The 24,980-nt window shown below is 44.3% G+C and overlaps 1 protein-coding gene across 1 annotated transcript in view; it reads right to left on the bottom strand.

Moving 5' to 3' along the window:
* Nucleotides 1-1,202: 1,202 nt before the first annotated feature.
* The window catches only part of LOC149870347 (cytochrome P450 4V2-like), a 40,306-nt gene continuing 16,528 nt past the window's right edge, over nt 1,203-24,980 (bottom strand). Inside the window, exons 6-11 of the mRNA XM_090036053.1 lie at nt 23,903-24,029; nt 17,576-17,767; nt 11,875-11,977; nt 10,139-10,273; nt 9,799-9,978; nt 1,203-7,798 (exon numbers count right to left, since the gene is read on the bottom strand). Coding sequence (XP_089892179.1) covers nt 7,626-7,798; nt 9,799-9,978; nt 10,139-10,273; nt 11,875-11,977; nt 17,576-17,767; nt 23,903-24,029 — 910 coding nt within the window. The 3' untranslated portion in view covers nt 1,203-7,625. The remainder of the gene's footprint in view (nt 7,799-9,798; nt 9,979-10,138; nt 10,274-11,874; nt 11,978-17,575; nt 17,768-23,902; nt 24,030-24,980) is intronic.

Here is a 24,980-nt window from a genome sequence, read left to right on the forward strand (position 1 = left end):
TATTACTAGATGTTTAGGATTGTGAATCCAAAAAGATGACAAAGCCAGTAGGGAAATACAAATCACCCAAGTGAGGGACTAACATTAGAGGGATGGGGGTGAGGAGGGGAATACAACTAAGTTACAGAAAATACAATGTTAGCCAACTAAGCCCCGGGGTGGGGGAGGGGGAGGGAGGGAGGGGGTTCACAACAGTAAGGGAGAAAGAAGATAGATACACGCAAACCTGTACAATGGTCCGCAATGGCAGAGGAAGTAGGTCGAAGAAAGTGTCTCAGCCCATATAGAGTCTCATCGCGGGGGTCTTCTTCAGGTGGAATGGGGTGGTCTGTTGCTGAAGATTTCTCTTGAAGTCCATCAGGTGCAGAGGGGGATTCAGGCGGTCCCCTCTGGGTCTGGTCTGGTGCCATTCAGTCTGGTGGGGTCAGAGTACTGGCGGTGGCCCGTGATGTGCTCCACATAGATGTTGCGGGACCAGCGGATTACGTCAGACACCACGAGGCAGCATATCAGCTTGGCGTAGCACTGGGAGACATGGATGGATCTGATAGCATCACTGTGTCCAGCGAAGCACAGGAGGTATGACTTGGAATCTACAAGATGCCTCATATGTCTCAAAGTAGGTTTACAGTCAGCATTTAGCCAAAGTACACCTGCTGGAATTGCATGAATAAATGAGGCATTCATTTAATATAAAGCAGGTGCTGGATTCAACACTTGTTATGACAGTATTCTTTACAGGCTATCCCATTGTGTTGATCCTGTGATGTAACATTTCAAAAGCCTCATCTGGCACTATTTTTGCTACGGTCCTTTTACAGACAAAGGACATATTTAGAGACTGTTAAGGAAGTCCCACAAGGTAGAAGATGAAAAGGAAACCCTACCAACAATATCAAGTGAAGAATACAGTAGGACATCAAGAAAATCATCTACTCAGCCAGTTTACTGAAGGATGTACACATTTGATCAGGCATTATACTGCAAAGCAAATGAAGTTCTGTGGATTCGGCCAGAAGACACTGAAGGAGTAATCATTTAATAAAGAGGCTTCTATACCATCATGGTTTACCTAATGGTAATTGGTCAGCATTTTGCCACTTCAAGACTTGAAAATTAATTATTTTCAAAAAACATTGCCACCAACATAATGAACGAAAATTGTAGAACCATGCAAGAAGAACATTAGAAGCAACATAGCATATTTTGATAAAATAATTTATTATGTGGTTGTCCGGTTAAAACAAAGGATTAGATTATGATGTCATTTACCAACTTTCCAGTAGCATAGCTGTTGCATTCAGAAGCAATGACTGTGAAGCAGGAAGAAAACTGACATAAGCATTTACATTTCTTTAAAGAAATGCTTTCACTGATAGCTGTGCATGATCATACCAATTACACAAGATGGGGTCCAGTATATCTTGAATGTATGAAGGACTTAGCGAATTTTTCTCCTTAGGTGTATGTTGAGTTTGGAAAAGGAGGATTTGGGGTCAAGATAACTACTCTCCCAATTGTAAACATTTCAACTGACTAGGCAATAGAGTTAACGAAGTTTGTAAAATTGCCAGTGACATAATAAATATAACATGCAACAAATCAGCTAGACAATGATGGGACTTGAACTACGATGAAAGAGGTGACCTAACCAAAATGGTAAATCAAATGTTTGGGATCGATACAACATCTTTTAATCATAATGAAAGACAAAGGACACAACTGAAATGAGTTTACAACAATGTCAAGTTGCTACAAGAGCAGTTTGAAAGGTTCCACTTGTTTAAGGTTTCCAATGATGAGCTGTTATATATTGTTACAGGAAATGTTGTGCCAGAACATACTGCATTAGACCTTCTGAATGTATGTGACAAAAGGAAGAGAAATTGTGAAAACCATTATCCAGAAATGTTTTATCACAGCTGCTACTGAAATCTTCTATGTAAACATACCCCAAGCAAAATTTAGAACCTTCAAGGATGTCAGCTATGGGACAGCACAACGAAATGAAACAGATGCAACAACTATGATATAAAGATATGCACAGTGCCAGCTATGTCTGTAGGAGCACCCCACTCACCACCACTGGGCTCCTGCCGCCACCACCAAGCTCCCGGGCTGCCGGCACAGCCGTGTCCCCTCCAGCGGCCGGGCGCATGTGCCATTCATGAACTATTCCAACCTGTGCAATTGAGTCAATGTTGCCTTTGATTGATACATATCACCATCCATAAGGGCAGGCACAGAAATATTAAGGACTTAAACTACTAGGCCAATCTGCAAAATCATTAGCAGATCTCTTCTGTTACCAGCCTCATAGAGTAATTTCATATCCTTACCAGTAAACAAAGAAAACCTAGTTTATTTGCTCAGTGACATGCTTCTTAAGGAATCATACCAATATTTCTAAAGTGAATGGTTGTTTTCATGATGGAAAAGCAGAGCGCTCTGGCCCATGTGATGTTTTGCAACTGCACTTGCAGCAAGAAGAGGCAAGCACAAGAATGCTCTTACATAGCAAACATGCAGCCAGTCAAGGATGCTTCTCGTTAGCATTCTCCTGTGATGACAGACGTACTGGTCCTGCTAAAGCATAATCTCGCGCCTAAGGTTTGGATGAAAAGAAGTTACTCAATTAAGATTCATTCCAGTTCATGATACTGTGTCAGAATTGCCTGAACCCATCTGTTGTCTCTAATTGCATTCCACAGTGTGACTGGTTGTGACACCATCAGCAAGTTCAGTGGTCATGCTAAGAAAACTGCTTGGAAAGTATTCATTCAACATCTACATCTATTAGCAGGTCTAGGAAGTAGGCCTGATGTTGATAAGGATTTGTATAGCTGTGTAGAAAAGTTTGTTGTGGTGCTGTATCAGCCATCAATATCTTTGATGACCCTTACGGACATTACAGTGAAATTATTCCATCAAGGAAAAGCTCTGGATAAATATCCACCTATATACAGCTCCCTTGTGCACCATATATATCGAGCCAATTATCAAAGTCTTGTTTGGTGAGGGGGTTGGCAAGCTGAAAATGTTGGTTATGTTCCTATCATAAACACGCATGAACCATTACCAGCACGAATAGCACGTTGCAAGTACAAGATGGAATGACAGGGACCAGTATACTCATGCAAGCATGTTAATGTGCCTTGCACTCCCAGCTGCTAGTGCTGTTTCGGACAGAATCTGTTTCTGAATCCCTGTGGTTATTATACAGATTACAACATGCTACGAGACAGCATGTTGCAATCCATATAATAACTATAGAGATTCAGAAGCAGATTCAAAAGATGAAAAGATTTGAAAAACTGCAATTACCCATTGTATTGATGTTATATATACTGTTATACTGTATTACCATTGGATTTGACTATTACATTTTCCTATTGCCTCAAGCCAAACATATGTTTTGTTGCCATTGAGTTATATATTTTGAATACCTGAATTATGCACATTTTAAAATAAAAGAAAAATTGTGTGGCCTTATTCAATGCAACTCAAATAAGTAGGCTAGCCTGAGTTATAATGTTTTCACTATTGTAGACCTGATATAAAATTTGTAGTATAAAATTTGTAAGGGTTTAGTATTAGGATATTGTTTACTAGGTTTTTTAAGTACATTGAGTCAATATGTACATGCTAATTTGTCAGCCATCTTGGAATTCAATCTGGCTACCATGACAGAAATGTTAATTGATCCCCTTGGTTCATACAATGTTGATTTTGTCACTGGAATTATTTTTCTAACCCTAGTGGGGACTGAAATACTGACCCAAATGTGAATTCACAGTAGCCATCTTGGATTCCAATATGGCAGCTACACGCATTAGTTGCCAAATTGGCAACATGACTTTTCTGACATGGGTAGACCACCTCTACCTGAAACACAATGTTGCCACTTGTCGCAATGAGTTGACTACAACAACATCTAGAAACTGTATGAGTCAATTTATACCCTATTATTAAGACTCCCACCTGAAGCAGGCCTGTTAGTCACAGTTGGTTTCAGATGTTCTGTCTGTGTCTGCCTCTCCCCAAGTCAGATATTACTGTTTTACGCAAGTGAGGCTCTACTTTTTTGCCCAGTAGGTTGAATGGATGGTGCCTGATCTGTCCACAGACCAGATCTGACAAGTGGTCCTGATATGGCACCTGGAGTGGGTACGACAGGGCCCAGTCCCACCATGTGGAGGGCTTGGGGAGTGGTCTGGCCATGATCCAGCCACACATGGGAAGGGGGCTTGGTTCAGCCTCACAGGAAGAATGGGGCATGGCCAACCCCAACCTAGCTGTGTGGAGGGAAGATGTCACAGTCCACCTCGAATCTGGCCAAGTGTGGGGAAGGGGCCACGGTCCTGCTCCAACCCACCATTCTGGCTTGGGAATTTTGTAGCAAGGGAGGGTGGCAGTATTATTTGCCATTACTCCCTCCCTGCCAAATTTCCCAATCTGGGGGAAACCAGATAAACTGAAAGCCATGGCTCAACTGGCCACATGACCTGCAGGCCAGAGGTTGAGCATCCCTGATTTTACACCATTTCAAGTCCCTTAAAGCATGTATAACTGATGCTCCTGAGACTGGGGGAGGGGGGGAGCAGGGCACAATTTGTGGGCAACATCAGCGGCGGCAGCGACAAGCAGTAACTGCCTGCCGAAGCTGGTGGTGGCATAGCGAGTGGCAACCACCCGTAGAAGCCAGTGGCAGTGTCAGCAGTGGTTGGCAAGTGGCGACTGCCTGCAGAGGCCAGTAGCGGCAGCCACCAATCTCAGGAGGGGCATGTGCCCCCCCCCCATGTCTCTCCCTACCAGTCTCCCGTACCTTAAGTCTATCTAGTCCAATGGTTCTCAACCTTTTGAGTCAAGACATCCTTCTATGGGCTCATGGCACCATTTAATAGGCTCAAGGCATCCCTCAGAAAATGCAAGCCCCTAGTTTCCTTTCTTTTTTACAACAGAAAAATAACAACACAAGTCTTCTGTTGCAAGGATTTCCAACCACAACAGGGCAGAATGTTTTTGACACTATGTATTCCTCTTTGAAATCTCTGGGTTTATCTAGTAAATCACGTTTGCAGTTGTGGAAGTATAACATTGTATGGCACCCCATGGCACCAGTTGAAAGGATTTGAAGGCACTATAGCATCCTGGTTCAGAATTACTGATCTAGTCTGTTTGGCTGTTCCCTGTAGGAGGCTGAAACTGCAGGCTTGTAACAGCACTGGTTTTGTATTAGAAATTTGCATTAATTACCTCCTGTTCTTTTTTAATTCCTGCAGCAAACCATTGTACCATTTAGGCAGAAAACAATCAACAAGCCAATAAAGCTGCACTTAACATTTAAAAAGTCACTACAATAATCTCTGAATATTCCAGGGCTCCATTCTGTCCATATCTTTACATCATAGTTGTTGCATGCTTTAGGATTTCGAAATAGCTGTCACAACATGTATTTTGATTTTTAAAAAGTCCGGTTTTGAAAAGCTTAAAGGAATTCTTGATGTAACTGTTTGGCAATATACATTTTTCATTAATATTTACCAGTGAATATTATTCAAGAATATTCTCCCAAATACTCAAAAAACCCCAATTCTGTACACACAACTGTGATCAGAAAAAAGATTCCGTTTAAAAGGTGATGTGGAGGCCCCATTGATCATTAATTACTGAAAAAGTAATAATAAGCTTCAGTGAATATAAATCATCATTTTAAAATGTAGCTGACTAACAAGAGAAGCTAAAGAAATCTATGAAATATCAGTGGCCAACCAAGTGAAAGGTAAGAAGACATTTTTAACATGTAAAAACCAAGAAAATATGCTGTCACATCTACAAGTATTGCAGGATGCAGATAGTAAACTATAATTAGTGAGACAAACTGAACTAGAAAAACGTATCCATCCCATGTGATGCTGTGTGTGGAACAGAATGTTTCGCATCCATAACAAAGAGGGACGCAACATAGTAAAGGTTTATAGTAAATGTTTGTTAATCAGTAGGACAGATTGTTTGCCTTCAAGAATTTTGGTGAATGAGTGCATAAACAAAGTTATAAGGTAAAAGAGACCAGGGGTCCCTTTACAGTAGGGCATCTGTTCCTTGCAAGTGCCTGTGGATGCACTTGTATTTTGCAGGAACTGAAAGCTAATCCAGAGTAATGTATTCCTTTTGCACCGAAGTATACACTATTGCAACAAGGAAAGAGCATGAACAAAGGCAGTTTGTGGACAGCTCATTATGGATCCTAAATCCCCATTGAACTGTCCTGCTTATATGCTATTCCTTTAAAGCAGTACTTTACAACCTGTAGTCCATGGCATCCAGCCTATGGCTGAACTGGGGATTGGTGATACACAGCTGAGCCTGGTGCACCCTCTTGTCTGCCCCATGCCATGCAGCCAATCCCCCCCTACAGAATCCTTCCTCTGACCCACTACAGCATTCAGTACACACCATCACTGCCAAATTTGCTTCTTGCCACTGCTGTTGGGGACATAAATCAGTGGTACATAGTGCATATGCTGGAGGCAGAAGTGACTGAACAATGGAGGCAGCCAAAGGCAGCCTGGCTGCCATAGACTAGGTGCTAGAGGGGCCAGAGGCCCAGGCTGATGGGGTAATAAGCAGCCTGGTCATATGCAGCAGCCCATCACTCTAAAATATTGCCAACCTCTGTCTTAAAAGATCTGACTAAACAGGTCTCGTTTTTAAACAACTAATGGAAATGGGGAAATTGCAGAGTTAAAAAACTACCACCAGAGTGCTAATTACAGACCCTATTACAGGCCCAAAGGAGTTAGAAGCTTAAAAAAATGTACTTACTGGGTGCATCTACATGTTCATTAATGCTCAGTAGTTACCACGCAGTTAGTTTAGTACTTGCTTAATGAAATACTAACTAAATGAACAGTAACTACAGTTACCACACAGTAGCTTTTGCACATAGTTTTTTGTGATGGTTACTGCGCAGCAGCCTAATAACACTGCACAGTAGCTTATTAGCATGGTTTTTTACCAGCATATTATTGCTCGGTGTTATTAAGCTACTGCACAGTAAGTGTCTCATGTAGACATGCCCACTGAAAATGTACTTAATGCCAGTATATACTTAATGCTTAATGGAAGGCAAAACTTGCTAACATGTATCATCTTCTTCTGATAAGACTGCAGTCCTTGTTACAGTCTACAGGGATTTCCCTATTGCTTTTAATGTGACATTTTACATGAGATTCTGTATATATTACGTGTTACTAAGAAGGCACATATTAGACAGATTAAAAATGAATTCACTTCTAGATCTATATTGCATCTGGAAGACTGACCATTTCAAAATGGGCTCTATGAAAAATGTAAGGACCCAAAATACTAGGTATTAAGACAGTATCATGTTCAACTGCCAGTGCACTGACACCTTGACATTTGAATGGGGCACAGTGATTATATTGTGACCATAGTTTTAAATATCACATTAGAAAAGAAATAGAGGTTCTGAAATATTTTTCATATATTTAAAGTCTATAAAATCCTTTTTGTGTCTGGGCATTTGATCGAAAAAGTGAGAGAAGTGAAATAAAGATGCCGTTAGTATACATTTGGGAATCTATGCTCTTGAAACTTTTTTCTCATGATATGTAAGCTGTTCTCCTCTTCAACTGGATCCAGATGCCATTATTTGGACGAAGAATCAGTTCTGCCACCAAGCCAAGCTCTTCTCTCTTTTGATTTGCTTCTACCCAAAATCGGCGTAAAAGGGTTGCGATGACAGTTTTCTCTTCTAACAGTGCAAACCGCTGGCCTATAGGGTAAATTCAAAGAAAAACAGCTGGAGTCCAGTATTAACAGTCCTACAACTGCACTTCAGCAGTTTTCTCAAAAAGGGGATGATTGGACCTCAAGTACTGTGGTTGGAGTGTTACCTCTTGTATAACGCCTGGACTATCATGGATGTGGCAAGGGTCTTTCTGGCCCCTAGCAGATATTAAAATAATGGCATGATACTGAACTGAGGCCCCATCACAAAAATTACAGGTTCTGTTATGCCAGACATGCATAGCAGGACACATGATGTTTAGGATGGAACATAAAATTCCACAAATCCCATCCCCTTGGTCAAGGCCAAACTGGGACCTGAAGCTATCCCCTACTTGATCCAGGGACTAGGCAGAGGGTGGCTGTATCTCAGACCTCAGCACTATCCCACACCTGATCACAGGTTTCAGGTGTGAGGGCTGTGTCCCATGCCTCAGGGTATGCAGCAGCCCTGGGTCTGGCCATGTTCAAGTCAAGGCATAATACAAACCAGCCACAAAGAAATTACACATTAAAAATGATTCACCATTGTATCACACCATAAATCAGCTGAAAATGTGGCACGTTACAACTTATGGTGCCATTTACACATTAACCGCATAATAAACGCAATGTCTTCCAGAGCCCATAGTGATATATTTAATTAGACTAACTGCAGGCCCTCAAGAAGGGCAGCACGTGGTTGAAATCTTGTCAAACCCTCTCTTCCAACAATAGAGTTGGTCCAATAAAAGTTATCACAAAAACCTTGGCTATCAGGTGTCAAAATCAGAAATAAGTATGGACGAAAATTCTGAGATACTACTGAAAATGGAATTTGGCTTTTGTCCGAGTTTGCTTCCCTTACAGGGTTAACTTTATAATAAGTCTGGCTCTCCAGCATGACTGTATGGCCACAGCCTCAAATCAGCCTGGTCAACATGGTGCTCTTCCCAGCCTGCCATCCTACAACTGGCTGCCCAGACTGATCCAGGATGGCCTGAAGCCTCCAGGAGGCCATAACCCTCCAATCACTCCATTTCACCCAAGTGGCTTGCTGATTCTTCAATTCCCCTTCCTGCATAGGAATAGGAAGTGTCTGGGCAACAGGGCTCAGCTTGATCCTAAACTGCTTTACTGTTTTCTCTGGCTTGTACTCTGACTGCTGTCTGCCCCCTGCTCTCCTGAAGTCCTGACTCAACTTGTTCCTAGACCCTGCTCTCAGACTGACTTTCTGGCTTCCTGGCCTAGCTTGGGCCTTAAGATTCTGCTCACTCCTCCTGACCCCGGTAGACACCTTGATCACCAAGTGGCCCAGACCTGGCTACCTATGATCTGGCATGACAAAGATGAGCTTAAAGATGCTAACTCAGCAGGAACTTCTGAGAACACCTCCAGAAGTGTACAATGACCCACAATCATCTATTTCTAAACTTTCACCAGTGTTAGGTACTTCAGAGAAACAGCAGAAGACAGAATCCTTACACCTTAAGAGCTGCCTAATTTTAGGAATTCAGTGAACACTCCAGTAATGACTGCAGACCAATGAGAGGATGAAAGAGCCCTTAAATTTCCCCTTAAAAAGCACTCATGATTTGTATATATGTCACAAGGGAAGAGATTGCCTCAAAGTATTCCCCAGTAGGCGTCTAGCTGACTTGAAGGTGATTGTGGTCTTGAGGGAACCATATCTCATCTCCCTAAGGCACAGGAGGAGTAAGCATGATGCAGAGTGCCAGTGAAACAAATACCAAGAAAAAGGAAACAAGGGTACTCTGGACTCTGAGAAACCCTATGAGAGGAAAGAGAACATTGTGAATATATCACAAATCTAATATGTGAGATACTAATGAGAAGTGTTGTGCTACAGTTATCAAGCACCTGAGAGCTTCAGTCTCTATTACAGTCCTAAAAAACTCTGCAATGGGTACTACAGGAAAGGGAGCACCACCTACACAGCCCTGTATATGGGCATATTACACTTCAGCTTTACTCTGAACTACCCACCAATGCAGTTTCTGGGTCCAGCAGAGAAGGGCACATATGCATAGGGGTGCCTTCCAATACAGTTCTCAGGGAAGAATCGTTCAGGCCTGAATTCCTCAGGCTCTGGGAAAACATCTTGTTCTCTGTGCAGTGCGTAAGGAGAAATGATTATATCCACACCCTTTGGTACCTTATATCCACCTGCAAGGAAAAGGAACCACACTTGAGTCAAGTAAGTAGCTTTCAGGAAATAGATATAGGGTCCCCAAAAATAGCTGATTACTTATGCAATGTATTAATACAGGAGAGGTTTATATTAACTAAAATAAAGAATACAAGCCCATAGCTAAAAACAACATACTAATCCAGCAATCTTGACTCAAGGTCCGGGCAAAGAATGGCACTGAAGGGAAGAGACGAAGGGCTTCCTTAACAACACACTCAAGATACCGTAGTTTCTTCAAATCCTCCATTGTTACATGACGATCAGAGTTACCTATAAAAAAAAATCACAATATCTTGTGAGACACATATATCCTAACTAGACTAAGTGTACTCACCCTTAAAAGGGCTCTCAGATACTTTTAACAGCAAAAATTAAACCACAATTCAAGTGTTGTGATTCAGTGTGGATTTTTCACTACATGTTTTCTCTTTTTGTTCATGCTATTCAGCTATTATTATTATTTATTTATTACTTGCACTGTTTTTAGATGCCATAATCATTCACCAGGACCACACTGTGATCTTCAGTATGCAAATATAGAACAAAGAAACTGTCTCCGTCTCAAGAATTCTATCATTTAGATTCTAACATCTAAGCAATTTCTTACAATTTTTTTGGACCTAGAGGTGCACCGCTATATCAGATCGCCACTGATAACAGGAAAATTAACATTATTGGTAATCGGCTATTCTTGGCCAGCATAGCCAATAGTGTCACTGATAAATGCCACATGCAGGTGTGCAGCCGCAGCATGCATGCAGCCAAGAATGCAGCGCCAATCGGTAAGTCTGTGGGGTGGAAGGAGTATGGGGGATGGGAGGGGTGTGGGTGAAGATTGAGGCCCCCACAGTGAGGGCATGGGGCAGGAGCAGGTGCTGCCCAGCCAGGGCAGTGAATGGGACACTTGCAGGGTGGAGCTGCGGGATACTTGTCTGGGGGTGCAGGTGGGTCAGGAGAAAGGCGGCTCCCCACTGCTATGCACATTCTTGGGGGAGGCATGGGGAGCATGTGCCCCCCCCCCAGATTTGTGTTCACAGCAGAGGCAGGCTGCCTGCTGCAGGCTTGGGGCCAGGGGCTGGCAGGCCTCCTACAGGAGGGGGAGCTAGCTGGGGCTGTGCTCACGGCAGTCAGGGATGAGGCGGGTGAAGGTGGCACTGGGAGTGGGGGCTATGGGATGGGCTATAACCACCCCAAAATTCTGTATAGACACTCCTCCTAGCACCGCCACCACCTGCCCCACTCCTGCCTACCCCAAGCGCAGCCCCAGCCCAGTCCCCCTTCCCCCCTGGGAAGAGGCTGGCGCAGCTCCTAGCCCTGAGCCCCCACACAAATCCAGGGGGCACAAGCCCCCATGCTCCACCCAGGGCTGTGTGCAGTGGCAGGAAGCCCCCCCCTCTTCCCACCCTTCCACACTGTCAGATGAGCTGCCCATGGATTTGTCCCCACTCCCAGCCCCAGTGTCTCATTTACCATCCTGGCTGGGCAGCACCTGTCCCTGCCCCACTTCCTCCCACACCGTGGGGGCCTCAAACTGCTCCCTACCAGTCCCCTTCCCTTCCCACTACCACTTCCTCCCCACAGACTTACCAGCTGGATGCTGCTCTCCAAGCTGCCTGGCTGCAGTCCTGTAAATTGGCTATCAAATCAGTATTGACCGATATGGCTGGTCGGCTGTTGGTATCGGCCAAGAAAATCTTTATTGGTGCACCCCTACTTGGGACCCAATCCAATTGCCTTTGTTTCTATATTCATAGGACATTTTTAGCAAAGCCAATGGCAGAAGAAGTGGGTTTTTATTCCTTTGTACACAGCAAAGGAATGTGTGTACCACATACAACTATACCAATATCCAATAGAGGGTAGACATTTACCAAACACTTCATCCAATTCCACATCCACTTTCTTCTGGGCTTCAGGATTACATCCCAGTAAGTACATGACCCAGCTCATAGCAGCAGCTGTTGTATCATGCCCCTAAAAAGGACATATTTACATATATACTAAGTTTTACATTGTCATTATGTATATAAACAGAAATACTTATACATGCAAGTCCTATGGGAGATGGCTAGGGCTCTATGCAAATTGAGGAGACAGCCGGCTGACTTTGGAGGTAGACTGCAGAGACAGCTACCATTTTTCCAGTCTTATCACAGTGGGGTCCCTCCCATACCTCTGATTTGCTGAGGGGCCCTGGTGGCCCTGCCCATCACCAATGACTGGCTGAGAGGGCTGTCTGTCGTGCAGCCCCACCCCTCACTGATTGGTGAAGAGGGGCAGACCTCTCAGCAGGAAGGTGTGGGGGTGGCAGCCATCTTGCCTGCTCCCCTTCATGCCGGCAGCCCCCTTCCCCCACAGTGGGCTGTGCAGCTGGCCACAATGGCTGTAAGGACTGCTGGGTCCCACTAGGGAGCCAGCATTTTATTTTTAGTAAGGTTTTTTTCCCAGCTGATCTCTCACACATCACCCAATTTCACAATGTCTGTGAAACTGATTTAAGCAGGTCCCTAGAGATGACAGTGGCAAAGCCCAACTACAAAAATTTAGAAGAAAAGTAATAAAAATATGAGTCCATCCCACAAAATGCCAAATATCCAAGATATAACAGAGACAAGGATTGTTGCGGATGATATTTTACTGGACCATGAATGGCTGGAATAGACATAGACAAGCTTTTGGGTACAGCAGTACCCAACAACCTGAGGAAAGGTACTGTGTTGTATGTGAGAGAATATTGTGGTATAACTGACATGACATACATGTCTTGACATAGCTGAGAACGTTTAAGAAGCAAGAAGCCATTTCCATACATCTGCCACTAAACCTTTCTAATTTAGCTGAGTCAGCACTCTCTCTGCATTGATTTTTTTTTTTTTCTGTTTTTTTCAGGAAGATGTTTTCTATTGAACTTTTATCTCTTCTTAGGGATGAGGTGGTTGCCTGACTGCCTCTCTCTGGAGATGCAAAAGTATCTAAGCTTGTAGAACATAAGAACTATAATTTATTGGGATAGACTGTAGGTCTGTCTTGCCCAGCACCCTGTGTGTCACAGTGGCAGAGAGTAGATGCTGAAAGGGAGAGTGAACAAGATAGGACCAGGGATTTTTGCACTGTTCCTCTCCCACTTGCAGCCTCCAGCATTTAAGGTCTAGTATCACTGTTTCAGAGGCTGTGCCCCTAACTCCTATGCTCAATAGTTTCTGAGATACTTATTATATCATTATTGTAATTTACCACTAAAATTCAAGTTCCCCCATTTTGGGCATTAGACTTCTGGCATTAGTACAAAAGCACATATACCTTTTCTTGTTGCCTATTTGGCTGCTTGTGTGTGACTTTTTGCCGGGAGGGTTCAGCCAGGATGTAGGAGGCTAGGTCTGCAGTAGGCGACTAGGAGCAACCTGGGGTTCAGCGCTGAGAGGGCACAGGTTACGGGAGCCAAGAGACGTAGTCCAAGACATAAGCCAAGATCAGGAGCCAGAGAACCAGTGTTACGTTCCAAGGAAGATCCAAGGTCAGGGTCAAGGAAGGCAAGTGGAAGCAGGATGCTGGGGAAGTCAGAGAGAGCAGGGCAAGTGCTGAGGTTCAAGGAAGATCCAAGATCAGGGTCAGGGAAAGCCAAAGCTAAGTCAGAAGCCAGGAGAACCATAAAGAAGTGAACGCAAAGCTTGCCAGACCAGCCTGAGGTGATGGGAAGGCATGCCTGACACTGCACGTTGTCACCAGGCAGCTTGGAGAGCAGGTCCCACAGGTATTGGGAGGGGGGGAGACCTGAGGCTTCCAGTGGAGGGAGGGAACTAGCCAGGAGCAGGGATAGGGGCAGAGGCTGGAGTTTCTATCCAGCTGGGGGATGGTACATGGGGCTTGGGGCTCTGAGCCACATGCGTGTCCACAGAGCCCTGGCGGGGAGTGGGACAGGGCCATGGACAGCTCATCTGGGGGGTAGGGGAGAGGGTGTGGCCATCTCCTTGCTGCTGCACACACTCCTGGGGGACAGGAGGGACTCATGCCCCCCAGATCTGTGAGCAGGGAGGGGGCAGGGCGGGCTGCCCACTGTGGGCTCCAGTGGGGATCGGGGGAGGGGAGCTGCTCACCACCACTTCACAAACTCCCAGGGGCAGGGGGACCCATGCGCCCCATACCTGTGTGTGGGGCATGGGCGCAGGCTGCTTGCTCCCGCCCTGCTGCTCTGCCCCGGGGCCTCCACAGCCCAGCATGTGCCACCTGGTGCTGCAAAGAACAATCATGCGCTGTCACCCCTTACTGTAGCCCCATGCACAAGGGATGCATCACCATGGCAGCATAGAGCTCACAGAGGAAAGTAGCCTTCCTGCATGGCCCCACTGTTCTTTGCAGTGCTGGGTCACACGCTGGGCTGCGGGGACCCTGGCAGGGGACAGCAGGGCAGGAGCCCAAGCCTACAGTGGGCAGCCCATGCCTACGCCCCACACATAGATCTGGGGGGGCATGGGTTCTCTTGCCCCCTGCGAGCGCATACCATGGTGGGGAGCTGGCTCCCCCTGCCCGAGCCAGCAGCATGCAGGGGTGGGAGGGTGGGGGGAGCCACGCTCCACTTTGCTACAGCAGCCTCCACCTCCTGCCAGAGGCAGGGTGCTGCAGAGCTAGGTCCCTGGCCCCATAGCCTTGGCAGCTGTGGGCCCCCTCTACCAGGGCTGGGGGAACAGGAGCTGTCAATGGGGGGTGAAGAGCACCAACAGGGCTGGGGGGCTGCAGGGGAAAGTGAGGGACAGGAGCAGGACCAGAGGGCTCTGGGGCAGGGAGTGAGGGGCACATGCAGGGCTGGGGTGGCTATGCGGGGGGGGAGTCATAGAATCATAGAAGTAGGGTCAGAAGGGACCTTGTAGATCTTCAAATCCAACCCCCCGCCTGGGCGGGAGAAAAAAACTGGACTCAAATGAGTCCAGCCAGGTAGGCATCAAGCCTCTTCTTAAACACCCACAGGGTAGGAGCCAGCACCACTTCCCTTGGAAGTTGGTTCCAGCTCCTAGACGCCCTAACTGTGAAGTAGTTCTTGCGGATGTCGAATCTAAACCCACTCTCCAATAATTTGTGTCCATTGTTCCTTGTTATGCCAGGGGGTGCTAGGGGAAACAGTGTCTCCCCCAAACCCTTCTGTTCCTCCCCAGTGAGTTTATAGACAGTCACCAGGTCCCCCCTCAGCCTTCTCTTGTGAAGGCTGAACAAGTTTAGGTCCCGCAGTTTTTCAATGTAGGGTCTGCCCTGTTGTCCCCAAATCATGCGGGTGGGCCCTCCTCTGGACCCTTTCAATGTTGTCCACATCCCTCCTGAAGTGGGGCGCACAGAACTGGACACAGTACTCCAGCTGTGGCCTGACCAGCGTTTCATAGAGGGGGAGGATCACCTCCCTGGCTCTACCTGAGATGCACCTGTGGATGCACGACAAGGTGCGGTTAGCCCTGCCAACCGTGACCTCGCATTGTCGGCCCATGTTCATCTTGGAGTCAATAATGACTCCAAGATCCCTTTCTGCCTCCGTGTTCTCAAGAAGGGAGTTTCCCCATTTTATAAATGTGCTGCTGGTTTCTACTGCAGCACCCTGCACTTGTCAGTATTGAAACGCATCCTGTTTATGTTAGCCCACTCCTATAACCTATCCAGATCTTGCCGCAATCTTTTCCTCCCTACTAGCGTGCTCACCTCACCCCAAATTTTGGTATCATCAGTGAATTTAAACAGGTTGCATTTCAAGTGAGGGGCACCAGCAGGGCTGGAGGAGATTGGAGGGGCGGGAATGAGTGGCACAGCAGGGCCAGGGGACTGTGGGGGGGCCTTTCATTTTAATCATGGATTTGGGGGTGTTTGTCAGAGAATTTGCGATTTTTTATCAGGGAAAAACAGGATCCCTGGTGATGATTCATGTGCCTGGCTTAGCTGGGCTTGCCTGATCAGAGGCTCTGACATTTACTCTGTAAATCTCTTTGTTCATGCTCATCTTCTCCACATTTCATCTGAGTACCCACCCTGTTTCTTATCCCCGTTGTTTCTTATCCTGACCTTTTTAATGTTACATGCCAACAGTTTGGTACCATTTTGGTTCAGATAAAGACCACCCCTCCTATATAGACTCCTTCTGTTCCAGTAGGTCCCCAAGTTCCTAATAAACCTAGACTCTTCCTCCCTATACCATTATCTCAGCCATGCTGAGCATGCATTGAGACTTTGGAGCTCTGCCTGTCTGCCTGGCCCTACATGTGGTACTAGAAGCATTTCTGGGAGTGGCACCATGGAAGCCCCACACCTCAATCTCTTCCCTAGAAGCCTAAATTTAACTTCCAGGACCTCTCTGCTCCACTCCCCCATGTTCTGGTTACCCACATGGACCACAACAACCAGCTCCCCTCTGGCCCCTGCCCAGCATGGACCTACACATCTCATATGGTCTGTTACCTTTGCACCTGGCAGGCAAAGTCACCATGAGGTCCTGCTGAATGTCAACACAAACCCAGCTATCTCTGGACTGCTTTCTTCCATACTATTTAATTCCCTTAGTTCCACAGTCAGGGTTGGCAGGACTTAAATGGAAGTTAATATGACTTTGTATAATAAAACAGAATAAAAACATACATTACCATTAATTACCACTAAGGGACAAAACACCCTGGGGAGGAGGGCAGGGAGAACCCAGCACTTCACCAGAAGAGGAGCCAAGTTAGTTTGACCCAGGTCTCCAGAGTCTATATAGATCAGGTGCTTCAGCATGGCTTTCTGGCCCTTTTATCTAATAGCTGATTCAATAAAATAGATAAAAGCACCCAAAAGCCTCACTAAAGCACATGATCTACACAGATGTTGAGCAAGCCAGATCAAAGTAATGCAGTTTTTCTGGGCATGTGCTGCACTTAGCACAAGGCCACACCAAGCTAAAAATAAAGTGCCATTTTCTTTTTTTTCCACATCTGTCAGCAGCCAGTATTGCTAAGATCATAGGTTATAAAATTAGAATTGGTCTAAGAAAGAAAGATTCATTAACACCCGATCAGAATGCGCTTGAACGCAGTGAAGGCAAATGCTGTACAAGGGCCTATAAAGGATAGACTGTAACAGCACATTCATTGACCACAGATTTGGGTATTAAAAAGGAGCATTTTTAGTAATAGTTAGCACTATCATGCTGCTGACCATGGTGTATAGTCAGCTAAACAGCCTTAGGGAGGACAGATCAGCATAAAGCTGAAATAATGTTACTGTGAATCAGGCCCCTTTATTATCAGTTCTGATTACCCAATGTTACAAAAGCCATAAAAGTAATGGAATCGAAATACCCAGTGTATTAGGCTATGTAAGGCAATAACTAAACAGAAAAATAAAGAAGAAACTTCTTCCCCCACATGTAGGTTATGCCATAAAGAAATATATACAATACATACACGTATACATTAGGTCCTGAAGAATGACACTGAACTGTAACATGGGTATCGATTTCTTAATTTCTCCCTATTTATTCACTGCTGTAGGGATTTAATACTAAAAGTAAAACTTCTTTTCTAATGCAAGAAAGAAACTATCTGTATATGTATATATTTACGGTACCTCAAACATAAAAGTGTCCACTTCCTCTCGAATGTCTGCATAGCTCAGTTTACTCCCATCATCACTGGTTGCATTCAAAAGCATGTCAAGGAAAGCCCTCCGTTTTTTTGACCCACGTTGTTCACAGCTGCCATCGAAGTCACATTTACTTTCTTCACAATTGTTTTGCTCATAAGCTTTTTCCTTAATAACCTTACGAAACAAACATATATAGTTCAGGGTTAGAATCTACAGTCTACTAAACTATAGTTTCAAAACAAACTTTAGTCCAGATATTTAAAAAGCAACCACATCCATGACTCTATAATATGTACTTCTCAGTGGTGGGAGATGAAGAATATGTATCCCTTAGTCTTTTGGTTTCTTTTACTATCTATTGGGTTTGAAGACAATACTGTTGTGAATCATATAAAATCTAAATGTTTAACTTCTAAATTTTCACAAAAAAGCTGTTTGGGGGCAAATAGCTGGTGCCATAAACAGGAATACCTTTTTCCTTTGTCATCCTTTGCTTCCCAGCTATCAGCACAGGCAACTGTCATTATCAGGCAAATTCACAAAACAAACCTATGTTGTGACACTGCATCTCAAAAAATACAAACCAACATGCAAAGATCTCAAATTCCATCAGTGTGATGGTGCATCCAACTGTTTTTTCTTTTCCACTGAAGTTACTGTGTTAAAGGGACTTTAATGTGCACTACTGAAATTAATGGGTGTTTTGCACTGGATCTCAAAGAGCACAACTGCTGCTCATAAAAGTGAGATGAATCAGGCCCCAGGTCTGAAATGACTCCAGTGTTTTGGTCCAAGATGTGGGTGTATACTTTCCAACGCACCCATCTTTGCCACTGCAGTAAATGAAGCCTTAAGTAATAATTCATTTGTATAGAGTGCCCTGAGTCTAAAGAATTAAAAGACTGCAACACTGCAATATTGAAATCATGTTTGCGTAACACACTGAATGATAAGCAGGAGAGATTCAGAGAGTATTCAGAGAGAAATTCTTATCAGCTGTTGGAACACTAAGTTTAGAGTTCCTCTTTATGATCCTTACAAGTACCCAAAACACACTACACCTCACATGTTTAACATACTTTTCACTCTACCCTAATAAGCAGTATTTATATTTATTGTCCTTTATTTTCCTCCTCATATATAGTTCATTATATCCAGTTCACAAAGTTGAGTTGTTTAGAAGTACTCTCTCTTCCATTTCTGTACAACATTAATGTTTTGCAGCCATTCTTTTTATAGCCCCTGTATCTGAGTGATCATGCTCTAATTTCCACAAAAAAAAGGTAAAATTTCATTTTCAATTCCAGCTTCCCACACACTGCTTCTGGGATACACATAATAATGAGGTACTCTTTCAAAAAGTATAATGAGACACATACATTTTAGCTTCTTTAAAAGGGTGTGTGCAGCTTCTGCTTAAGGAGAATGGAATAGCTCTGAAAGGACTGGGACAGAGGCAGCCTGGGCTAGCGTGTAGGCCGCCAGAACAGAGCCAGAGACAGGAGCTAAAGAGTCCAAGGTAGCCAAAAATGAAGAGAGAATTCTAGGAGCAGAATCCATGTGACAAGCTGAAGCATGGTTTTACAGTCAGAGACCACATTACCAAATCCAAGGAAGAAACCTAGAGGCAGAGTCCAAATCATGGATTCAATCAGGGTCCTGGGGTCAGGGATTGAGTTACCACAGTTGAGCCAAGAAAAGCCAGAGTCCAGAAACAGAGCTGAGCAGGGTCAGAAGCAAAAAAACAAAGAGTACTGGATCTAGGGACACTATTTTTTAATGTTAATTTAACAGAAATGTAACAAACAATTCATCTTTAATTTTACATGTTCCAATTTACTCCTTCCAACCCCCACTACTCCAGGTCAGTGTTTTCAAATCTGTCCCTCACTTCCGTGTGTTCAGAGAGCCGAATCTGACCGTAGTGCGGGGGGAGGGAGCGGTACTTAACCCCCATATTTATTTTCCCTGCTATAGCAGCAGGAAGGGGACAACTTCAAGGCAAATCTCCAATAATTAGATTCCATACCTGGAAAATTGTAACAAATTTATACATTTTCCACATACAGAATCTAATAATCAGAGGGTCATCTTAGATTTGAGTAAATAGAGTAGCTACAGTAAAAAATCTTTCCCAGTACACTAAATCATAAAACCCATTGTCATAAAACATGTAAAAACATGTAACATGGTATGATAAGAAAATGCCTTAAAATCCATAAAATATGTACTCAACATGCAACAGGTAAAACACTCAAGTCCTAGAAGTTAGGTGTGAATAAACGAGTCTACTCTTTCTCCGTTTCTTCACTTCAGTCATCTCCAAGGACTTCACGGTCTTGGCTGACATGAAAACATGGTTCATTCAGTCTTAACTGTACTCTCTGTTCCACTTCTTGAACAATAAAACAGCAATGGCAGATGTAAAATCCTTCCTCTCCAACCTCTTCTCTAAATCTTTTTAAACACTTCCAACAATATGGCCCTAAAAGACTCCAGAACCTTATATTAAATTCTACCAACAGTCCATCCTTGTCCAGGTTCTTTGCATTCTTAAAGTCGTAAAGCAGCTTCCCATTTCTTTTAACGTCACCTCTTCCTCCATCCTCTAGGCATCTTCTTCCCCCACGTTCTTTTCTAGTTCACACAATAACTTGTGAATCCTCCCTTCATTCACCTCTCTCTTCTGGTGTAAATCCTCATAAAATCTTCTTGCCACCTCTAGTATTTCTTCCTACCCTTCCATTTGGGCTCCCCCTCCTCCTGGGCTGTCTTAATCTCCCCTCTTTCTGACTTGATCCAGGCAGAGAAGTATGGAGACCAGCCTAATTTCTTTCTGTCTAAGGGGCATGCATTAAAAACATCTTCTCTTGCACCTTGCTTAAAAGCCACGCCTCTTCCATCTTATCTTTCATGGGCCATCACCTCTCTGTCTTCTTTAAAAGCCACTGCATTCTCTGTTGTAGCTTCTTAAAACCTTCTTCATTTTATTTGCCTCTTGCCTTCCTGCAAAAATACTCCCAAGCCCTCCTCTTTACCACTGCTCCTGCTTCATTTTAAAACAGCTTTTTATGGTGCCCCAGCCCTTCTACAAACCTATTAATTTCTGGCAGGTCCCCCCCATCTTCTAACAATTGTATGTTCAATTTCCATACTCCTTGCATTTTTGTGGGGGAAGCCTGTGTTTGACCAACTCCTTTGAAATAAAAACAAAATCTTCAGAAGTCTGGACATGAAATCCAAGCCCTACTGTCCCAGTACTTCCTACCTGATCTCTTTCCTCTAAAACACAATTAAAATTGCCACAATTATCTGCCCCCCCATACTTATCACTACTTTCTTTAAAAGACCGTCTTTCTTTCTGCAGAGGCATACACATTAACAATTCAGTCTTTGTACCTCTATAGTAACATTGTGTTGCAACTAACCATGCATAATTTCTTCCACTTTTACCACATTAATTGTGGAGCTCCTTATTAGCACTGCCACCCCTGCAGATCTGTTCTTATTGGACCCTGACCAAAATGAGGCACCCCACCTTCAACAGCTTTTGAATTGTCTGTATGTCTCCTCACCTGGAATGCCACTCTTGTGCAGACATCCTATATCCTCTCGCATCTGTGCAAAGAAGGGCTCCGCTGTTTTCTATCAGTGCTTTGTTAAAACACTGAACATTTAAGGATGCAACCACCAACACCATAAGAAGAAATATTCTTTAGTTATACATCTTCCTCAGTACTTATGGCTTGGGAAGTCCATTTCACCCTCCCCCCATTCTCACTCCTTTACCTCAACCAGATTCTGAACCTCCTGGATGTCAAGAACACCCTCAGTCTCTCCACTCCCTTGATGCTCTAGCACCTCCATGGCCCACTCAGGGATACACACCAAGGAGGACAAAGTGGGAAAGCTGGGCTTCTCTTCCCAATCTCCCTCACATTTTTAGTTTTCTTTGTGTCCCTCTATTTAGATTTTTTCCTTTTGTCAAAAGGCATCCCACCTCTCCTCTTCTTTATCTACTTCCTCTTGCCCCTCATTTACCTCCTCCTCCTATTCCAGTTTCCCACTTTCTTCCCCTTTCTCCTACTTCTTGCCTATCAACGCTTCCCCCTGTGCCACTTCTACCACCAATACACCTGTCATCTTTTTCTCCTCTTCCGCATCACTTTTCTGCAGGGTCTTCTGTATCACCCCCATTTCTTTCTCTGCCTCCTCCCCTCTCCTCTTGCCTCTCTTCATATACAGTCTCCTCCAAAGTTTCTTTGTGCTCCTCCCCTAGGGTCCAGACTCTATTTGCAAAGGACACAGGACATGTTCTGAAAACATGCCCTTCTTCCCCACACAAATTACATTTGCAAGCTGCTTTGCAGTTATTAGCCACCTGGTGCCCCTCCACCCTATACTTGTTGCACCTCATGGGTTGTTCAAAACAGATACCGAACCCCCAGTGTAGCCCTAGCATAATTACCAGTAAGAGGTACTGGTAATATCACCACTGGTAATTACACTAGAGCTACCTACTCTCCACTGGTAATTATACTAGGGAACCTACTCTCTCCTGAGTTTTCATTTAAAATTACTCTTGCCTTGCTCAACATGGTTCATACTTATTCCTAACTTTAACACCTTTATCACCTTTTTGGTGTGACATTCCAACCATAGCTTAATATCTTCTGATGTTATTAAATCCAATAACATTCTTAATTACATTCTTAATGTAATTACTCTTTCATGTGCTGCTTCAGCTGACAAGAACTTGATATGTCTGAGCTCTGAGGTATTGCTTATCTCATTACAGGTTTTCCAAAATCAGTCTAATTATCACCCTTCCTTTAGTGGTGTAGAATGTAAATGTCCATATTCATTGACTCGTAAAATCAATAAAGCTATTTAAATCTTCCTCAAATAAAACATCTGCTTTAAAACCATACCTGCTCACTTCTCTTCTGTTACTGTAAGAAACCAAAATTACCTTTACCAGTAATGTTTTCCCTGTGTTGCTTTAAATGTTTGCTGCCATCCAAGATCTGTCTATTGTACTGAGTCCACCATTCACTGAGCTCTACTTCCCCATCACTGCTTCTCATCTACCACGCACCTTTATCCATATACCACTAGTAAATTCCATCTGCCATCCACTGCTGTCTGCACACCATTCTCCCACCTCCCCGTCCTCCATCCTCCTTCACCATCTTCATCTGCCAATGACTCACCAACTCCCATCCACTGTCCAATTCCACACCACTGACCACCTCTGCAGCCCATCTTCCATTGCCACAGTCAGTCACCATCAGTCAAATTAGAATCAAAATACAGACTCCTCTTCCCCACACCGCAATAGTATATTACCACAGTAGACCTTCAGAAATAACTGTTGGCTGGGTTCCAATCTGCTGCCACAGGTGGAATTAAATGAACGTACTCCTATTCCCAGCAGCCAGTCAGCAGGCCGTAACAGTGGCCAGTTAGCTCATCAGCCAGGGTGGGGCTAACTCTGCCAAGTCTAGGCAACTGGGCAATTGCTGCTGCCTGTTAAATCATAATAGCTTGTCAGGGACCCTAACCGTTGTTAGTTGTCTGTTAGATGAATCTCCCTAACTCTCATCCCAAACAAAGCAGCTAAAGATGGAATGGTTCTGCTATATTTGTTGCACTATAGAACCATGCAGACAGAGCAGTTGCATCACAACATTTTACACTGTCACCCTTTTCTATCTAAACAATCAGTACTTCTGTCTATACAAGTGTGGCAAATGTTTCACTGCGATATAACACAACCAGGATGGGCTATTTGTTCTTTCAGAAAACCATTTTATGAAGGCTTCACTCATTGTGTAAATAGGATGCATTTTCCTACAATGGACATGTCTTCAACTCTATGTCTAGCAGTCTAATTTAAAATATTTTCCCCATTAAAGCCCAAAGCTAAAAGTGCTTGGATCACTGGAGAAACTCAGTAGCCTCCATAGTACAAGGAATTAAGATGATTTGTCGTGTTTTTCTGTTTTGTCTCATCTTTTATCACTAGTCACAAATGAATCCTACTAGTACTAAATTAGTGTCACCCACTGACTAAAGCCTGGATGTAGTATCAAGTCAAGGTATTTCTTTTGTTCTCTCCTCTTTTCCATGTTCTGCTGGAGTCTAAGTACCATGCCCATTTGGTTGCTGTATCAAGTATATTTCTGAGATAGCTGATGTTCCCCATAGTTGTACAACCTACCATTACATTCACAAATTGCAATCCTGGACTACAGGTTTTTTTGTTTCATTAGTTATAATATACTTGAAAAACAAATAAGAGAATACCTTATCTGTAAAATTGTGAAGGATCCTGAGACTTCTGTTATGTTCCCTTCCTTCTTGAAACATAGGGTATAAAAATTCAGGCCAAAGCCAAGGAGACTTCTGTCTATGATGAATGACATCACTCATCCTAGCATAACAAAAACATGCACTTATGTTTATTTCTAAAAACAACTTCAAAATACTTCCTCAAGAACAGAAGGGTCTCAGTATCTTAGCACCCAGGGAGTGGTGGTGGATGGGTCTTATTCGGCCTGGAGGGATGTGGGCTGTGGGGTTCCACAGGGCTTGGTCCTTGGGCCCACACTGTTCAACATCTTCATCAGCGACTTGGACAAGGGGGTGAAAAACACTGTATTCAAATTCACAGATGATACTAAGATGTGGGAAGTAGTAGGCATGCCAGAAGGGAATAATAGGCTACAATAGGACCTGGACAGGTTACAGGGGTGAGCAGATGAGAACAGGATGGGTTTCAACACTGACAAGTGCAGGGTACTGCACCTGGGGAGGAAGAACCAGCACCATACCTACAGGCTGGGGAACTCCCTTCTCGTCAGTGCAGAGGCAGAAAAGGATCTTGAAGTCATTAATGATGTCAAAATGAACATGGGCCGACAGTGTGGGGACACAGTCAGGAAGGCCAACCATACATTATCATGCATCCACAGATGCATCTCCAGCAGGTCCAAGGAGGTGATCCTCCCCCTCTCTGCAACACTGGTCAGGCCGCAGCTGGAGTACTGCGTCCAGTTCTGGGTGCTGCACTTCAAGAGGGATGTGGACAACATGGAGAGGGCCCAGAGGAGGACCACCAGCATGATCAGGGGTCAGCAGGGCAGGCCCTACAAGGAGAAGCTAAGGGGCCTGAACCTGTTCAGTCTCCAAGAGAAGGCTGAGGGGGATCTAGTGGCCATTTACAAACTGGTCAGAGGGGACCAGCAGGCATTGGGGGAGTGACAAGAAATAACGGTCACAAGCTGGCAAAGAGTAGATTCAGGCTAGACATCAGGAGGCGCTACTTCACTGTCACGGCAACTAGGATCTGGAACCAACTTCCAAGAGAAGTGGTGCTGGCTCC

Source organism: Crocodylus siamensis, chromosome 2 (assembly GCF_052110815.1).
Source record: "Crocodylus siamensis isolate JL-2025a chromosome 2, ASM5211081v1, whole genome shotgun sequence".
NCBI lineage: Eukaryota > Metazoa > Chordata > Crocodylia > Crocodylidae > Crocodylus > Crocodylus siamensis.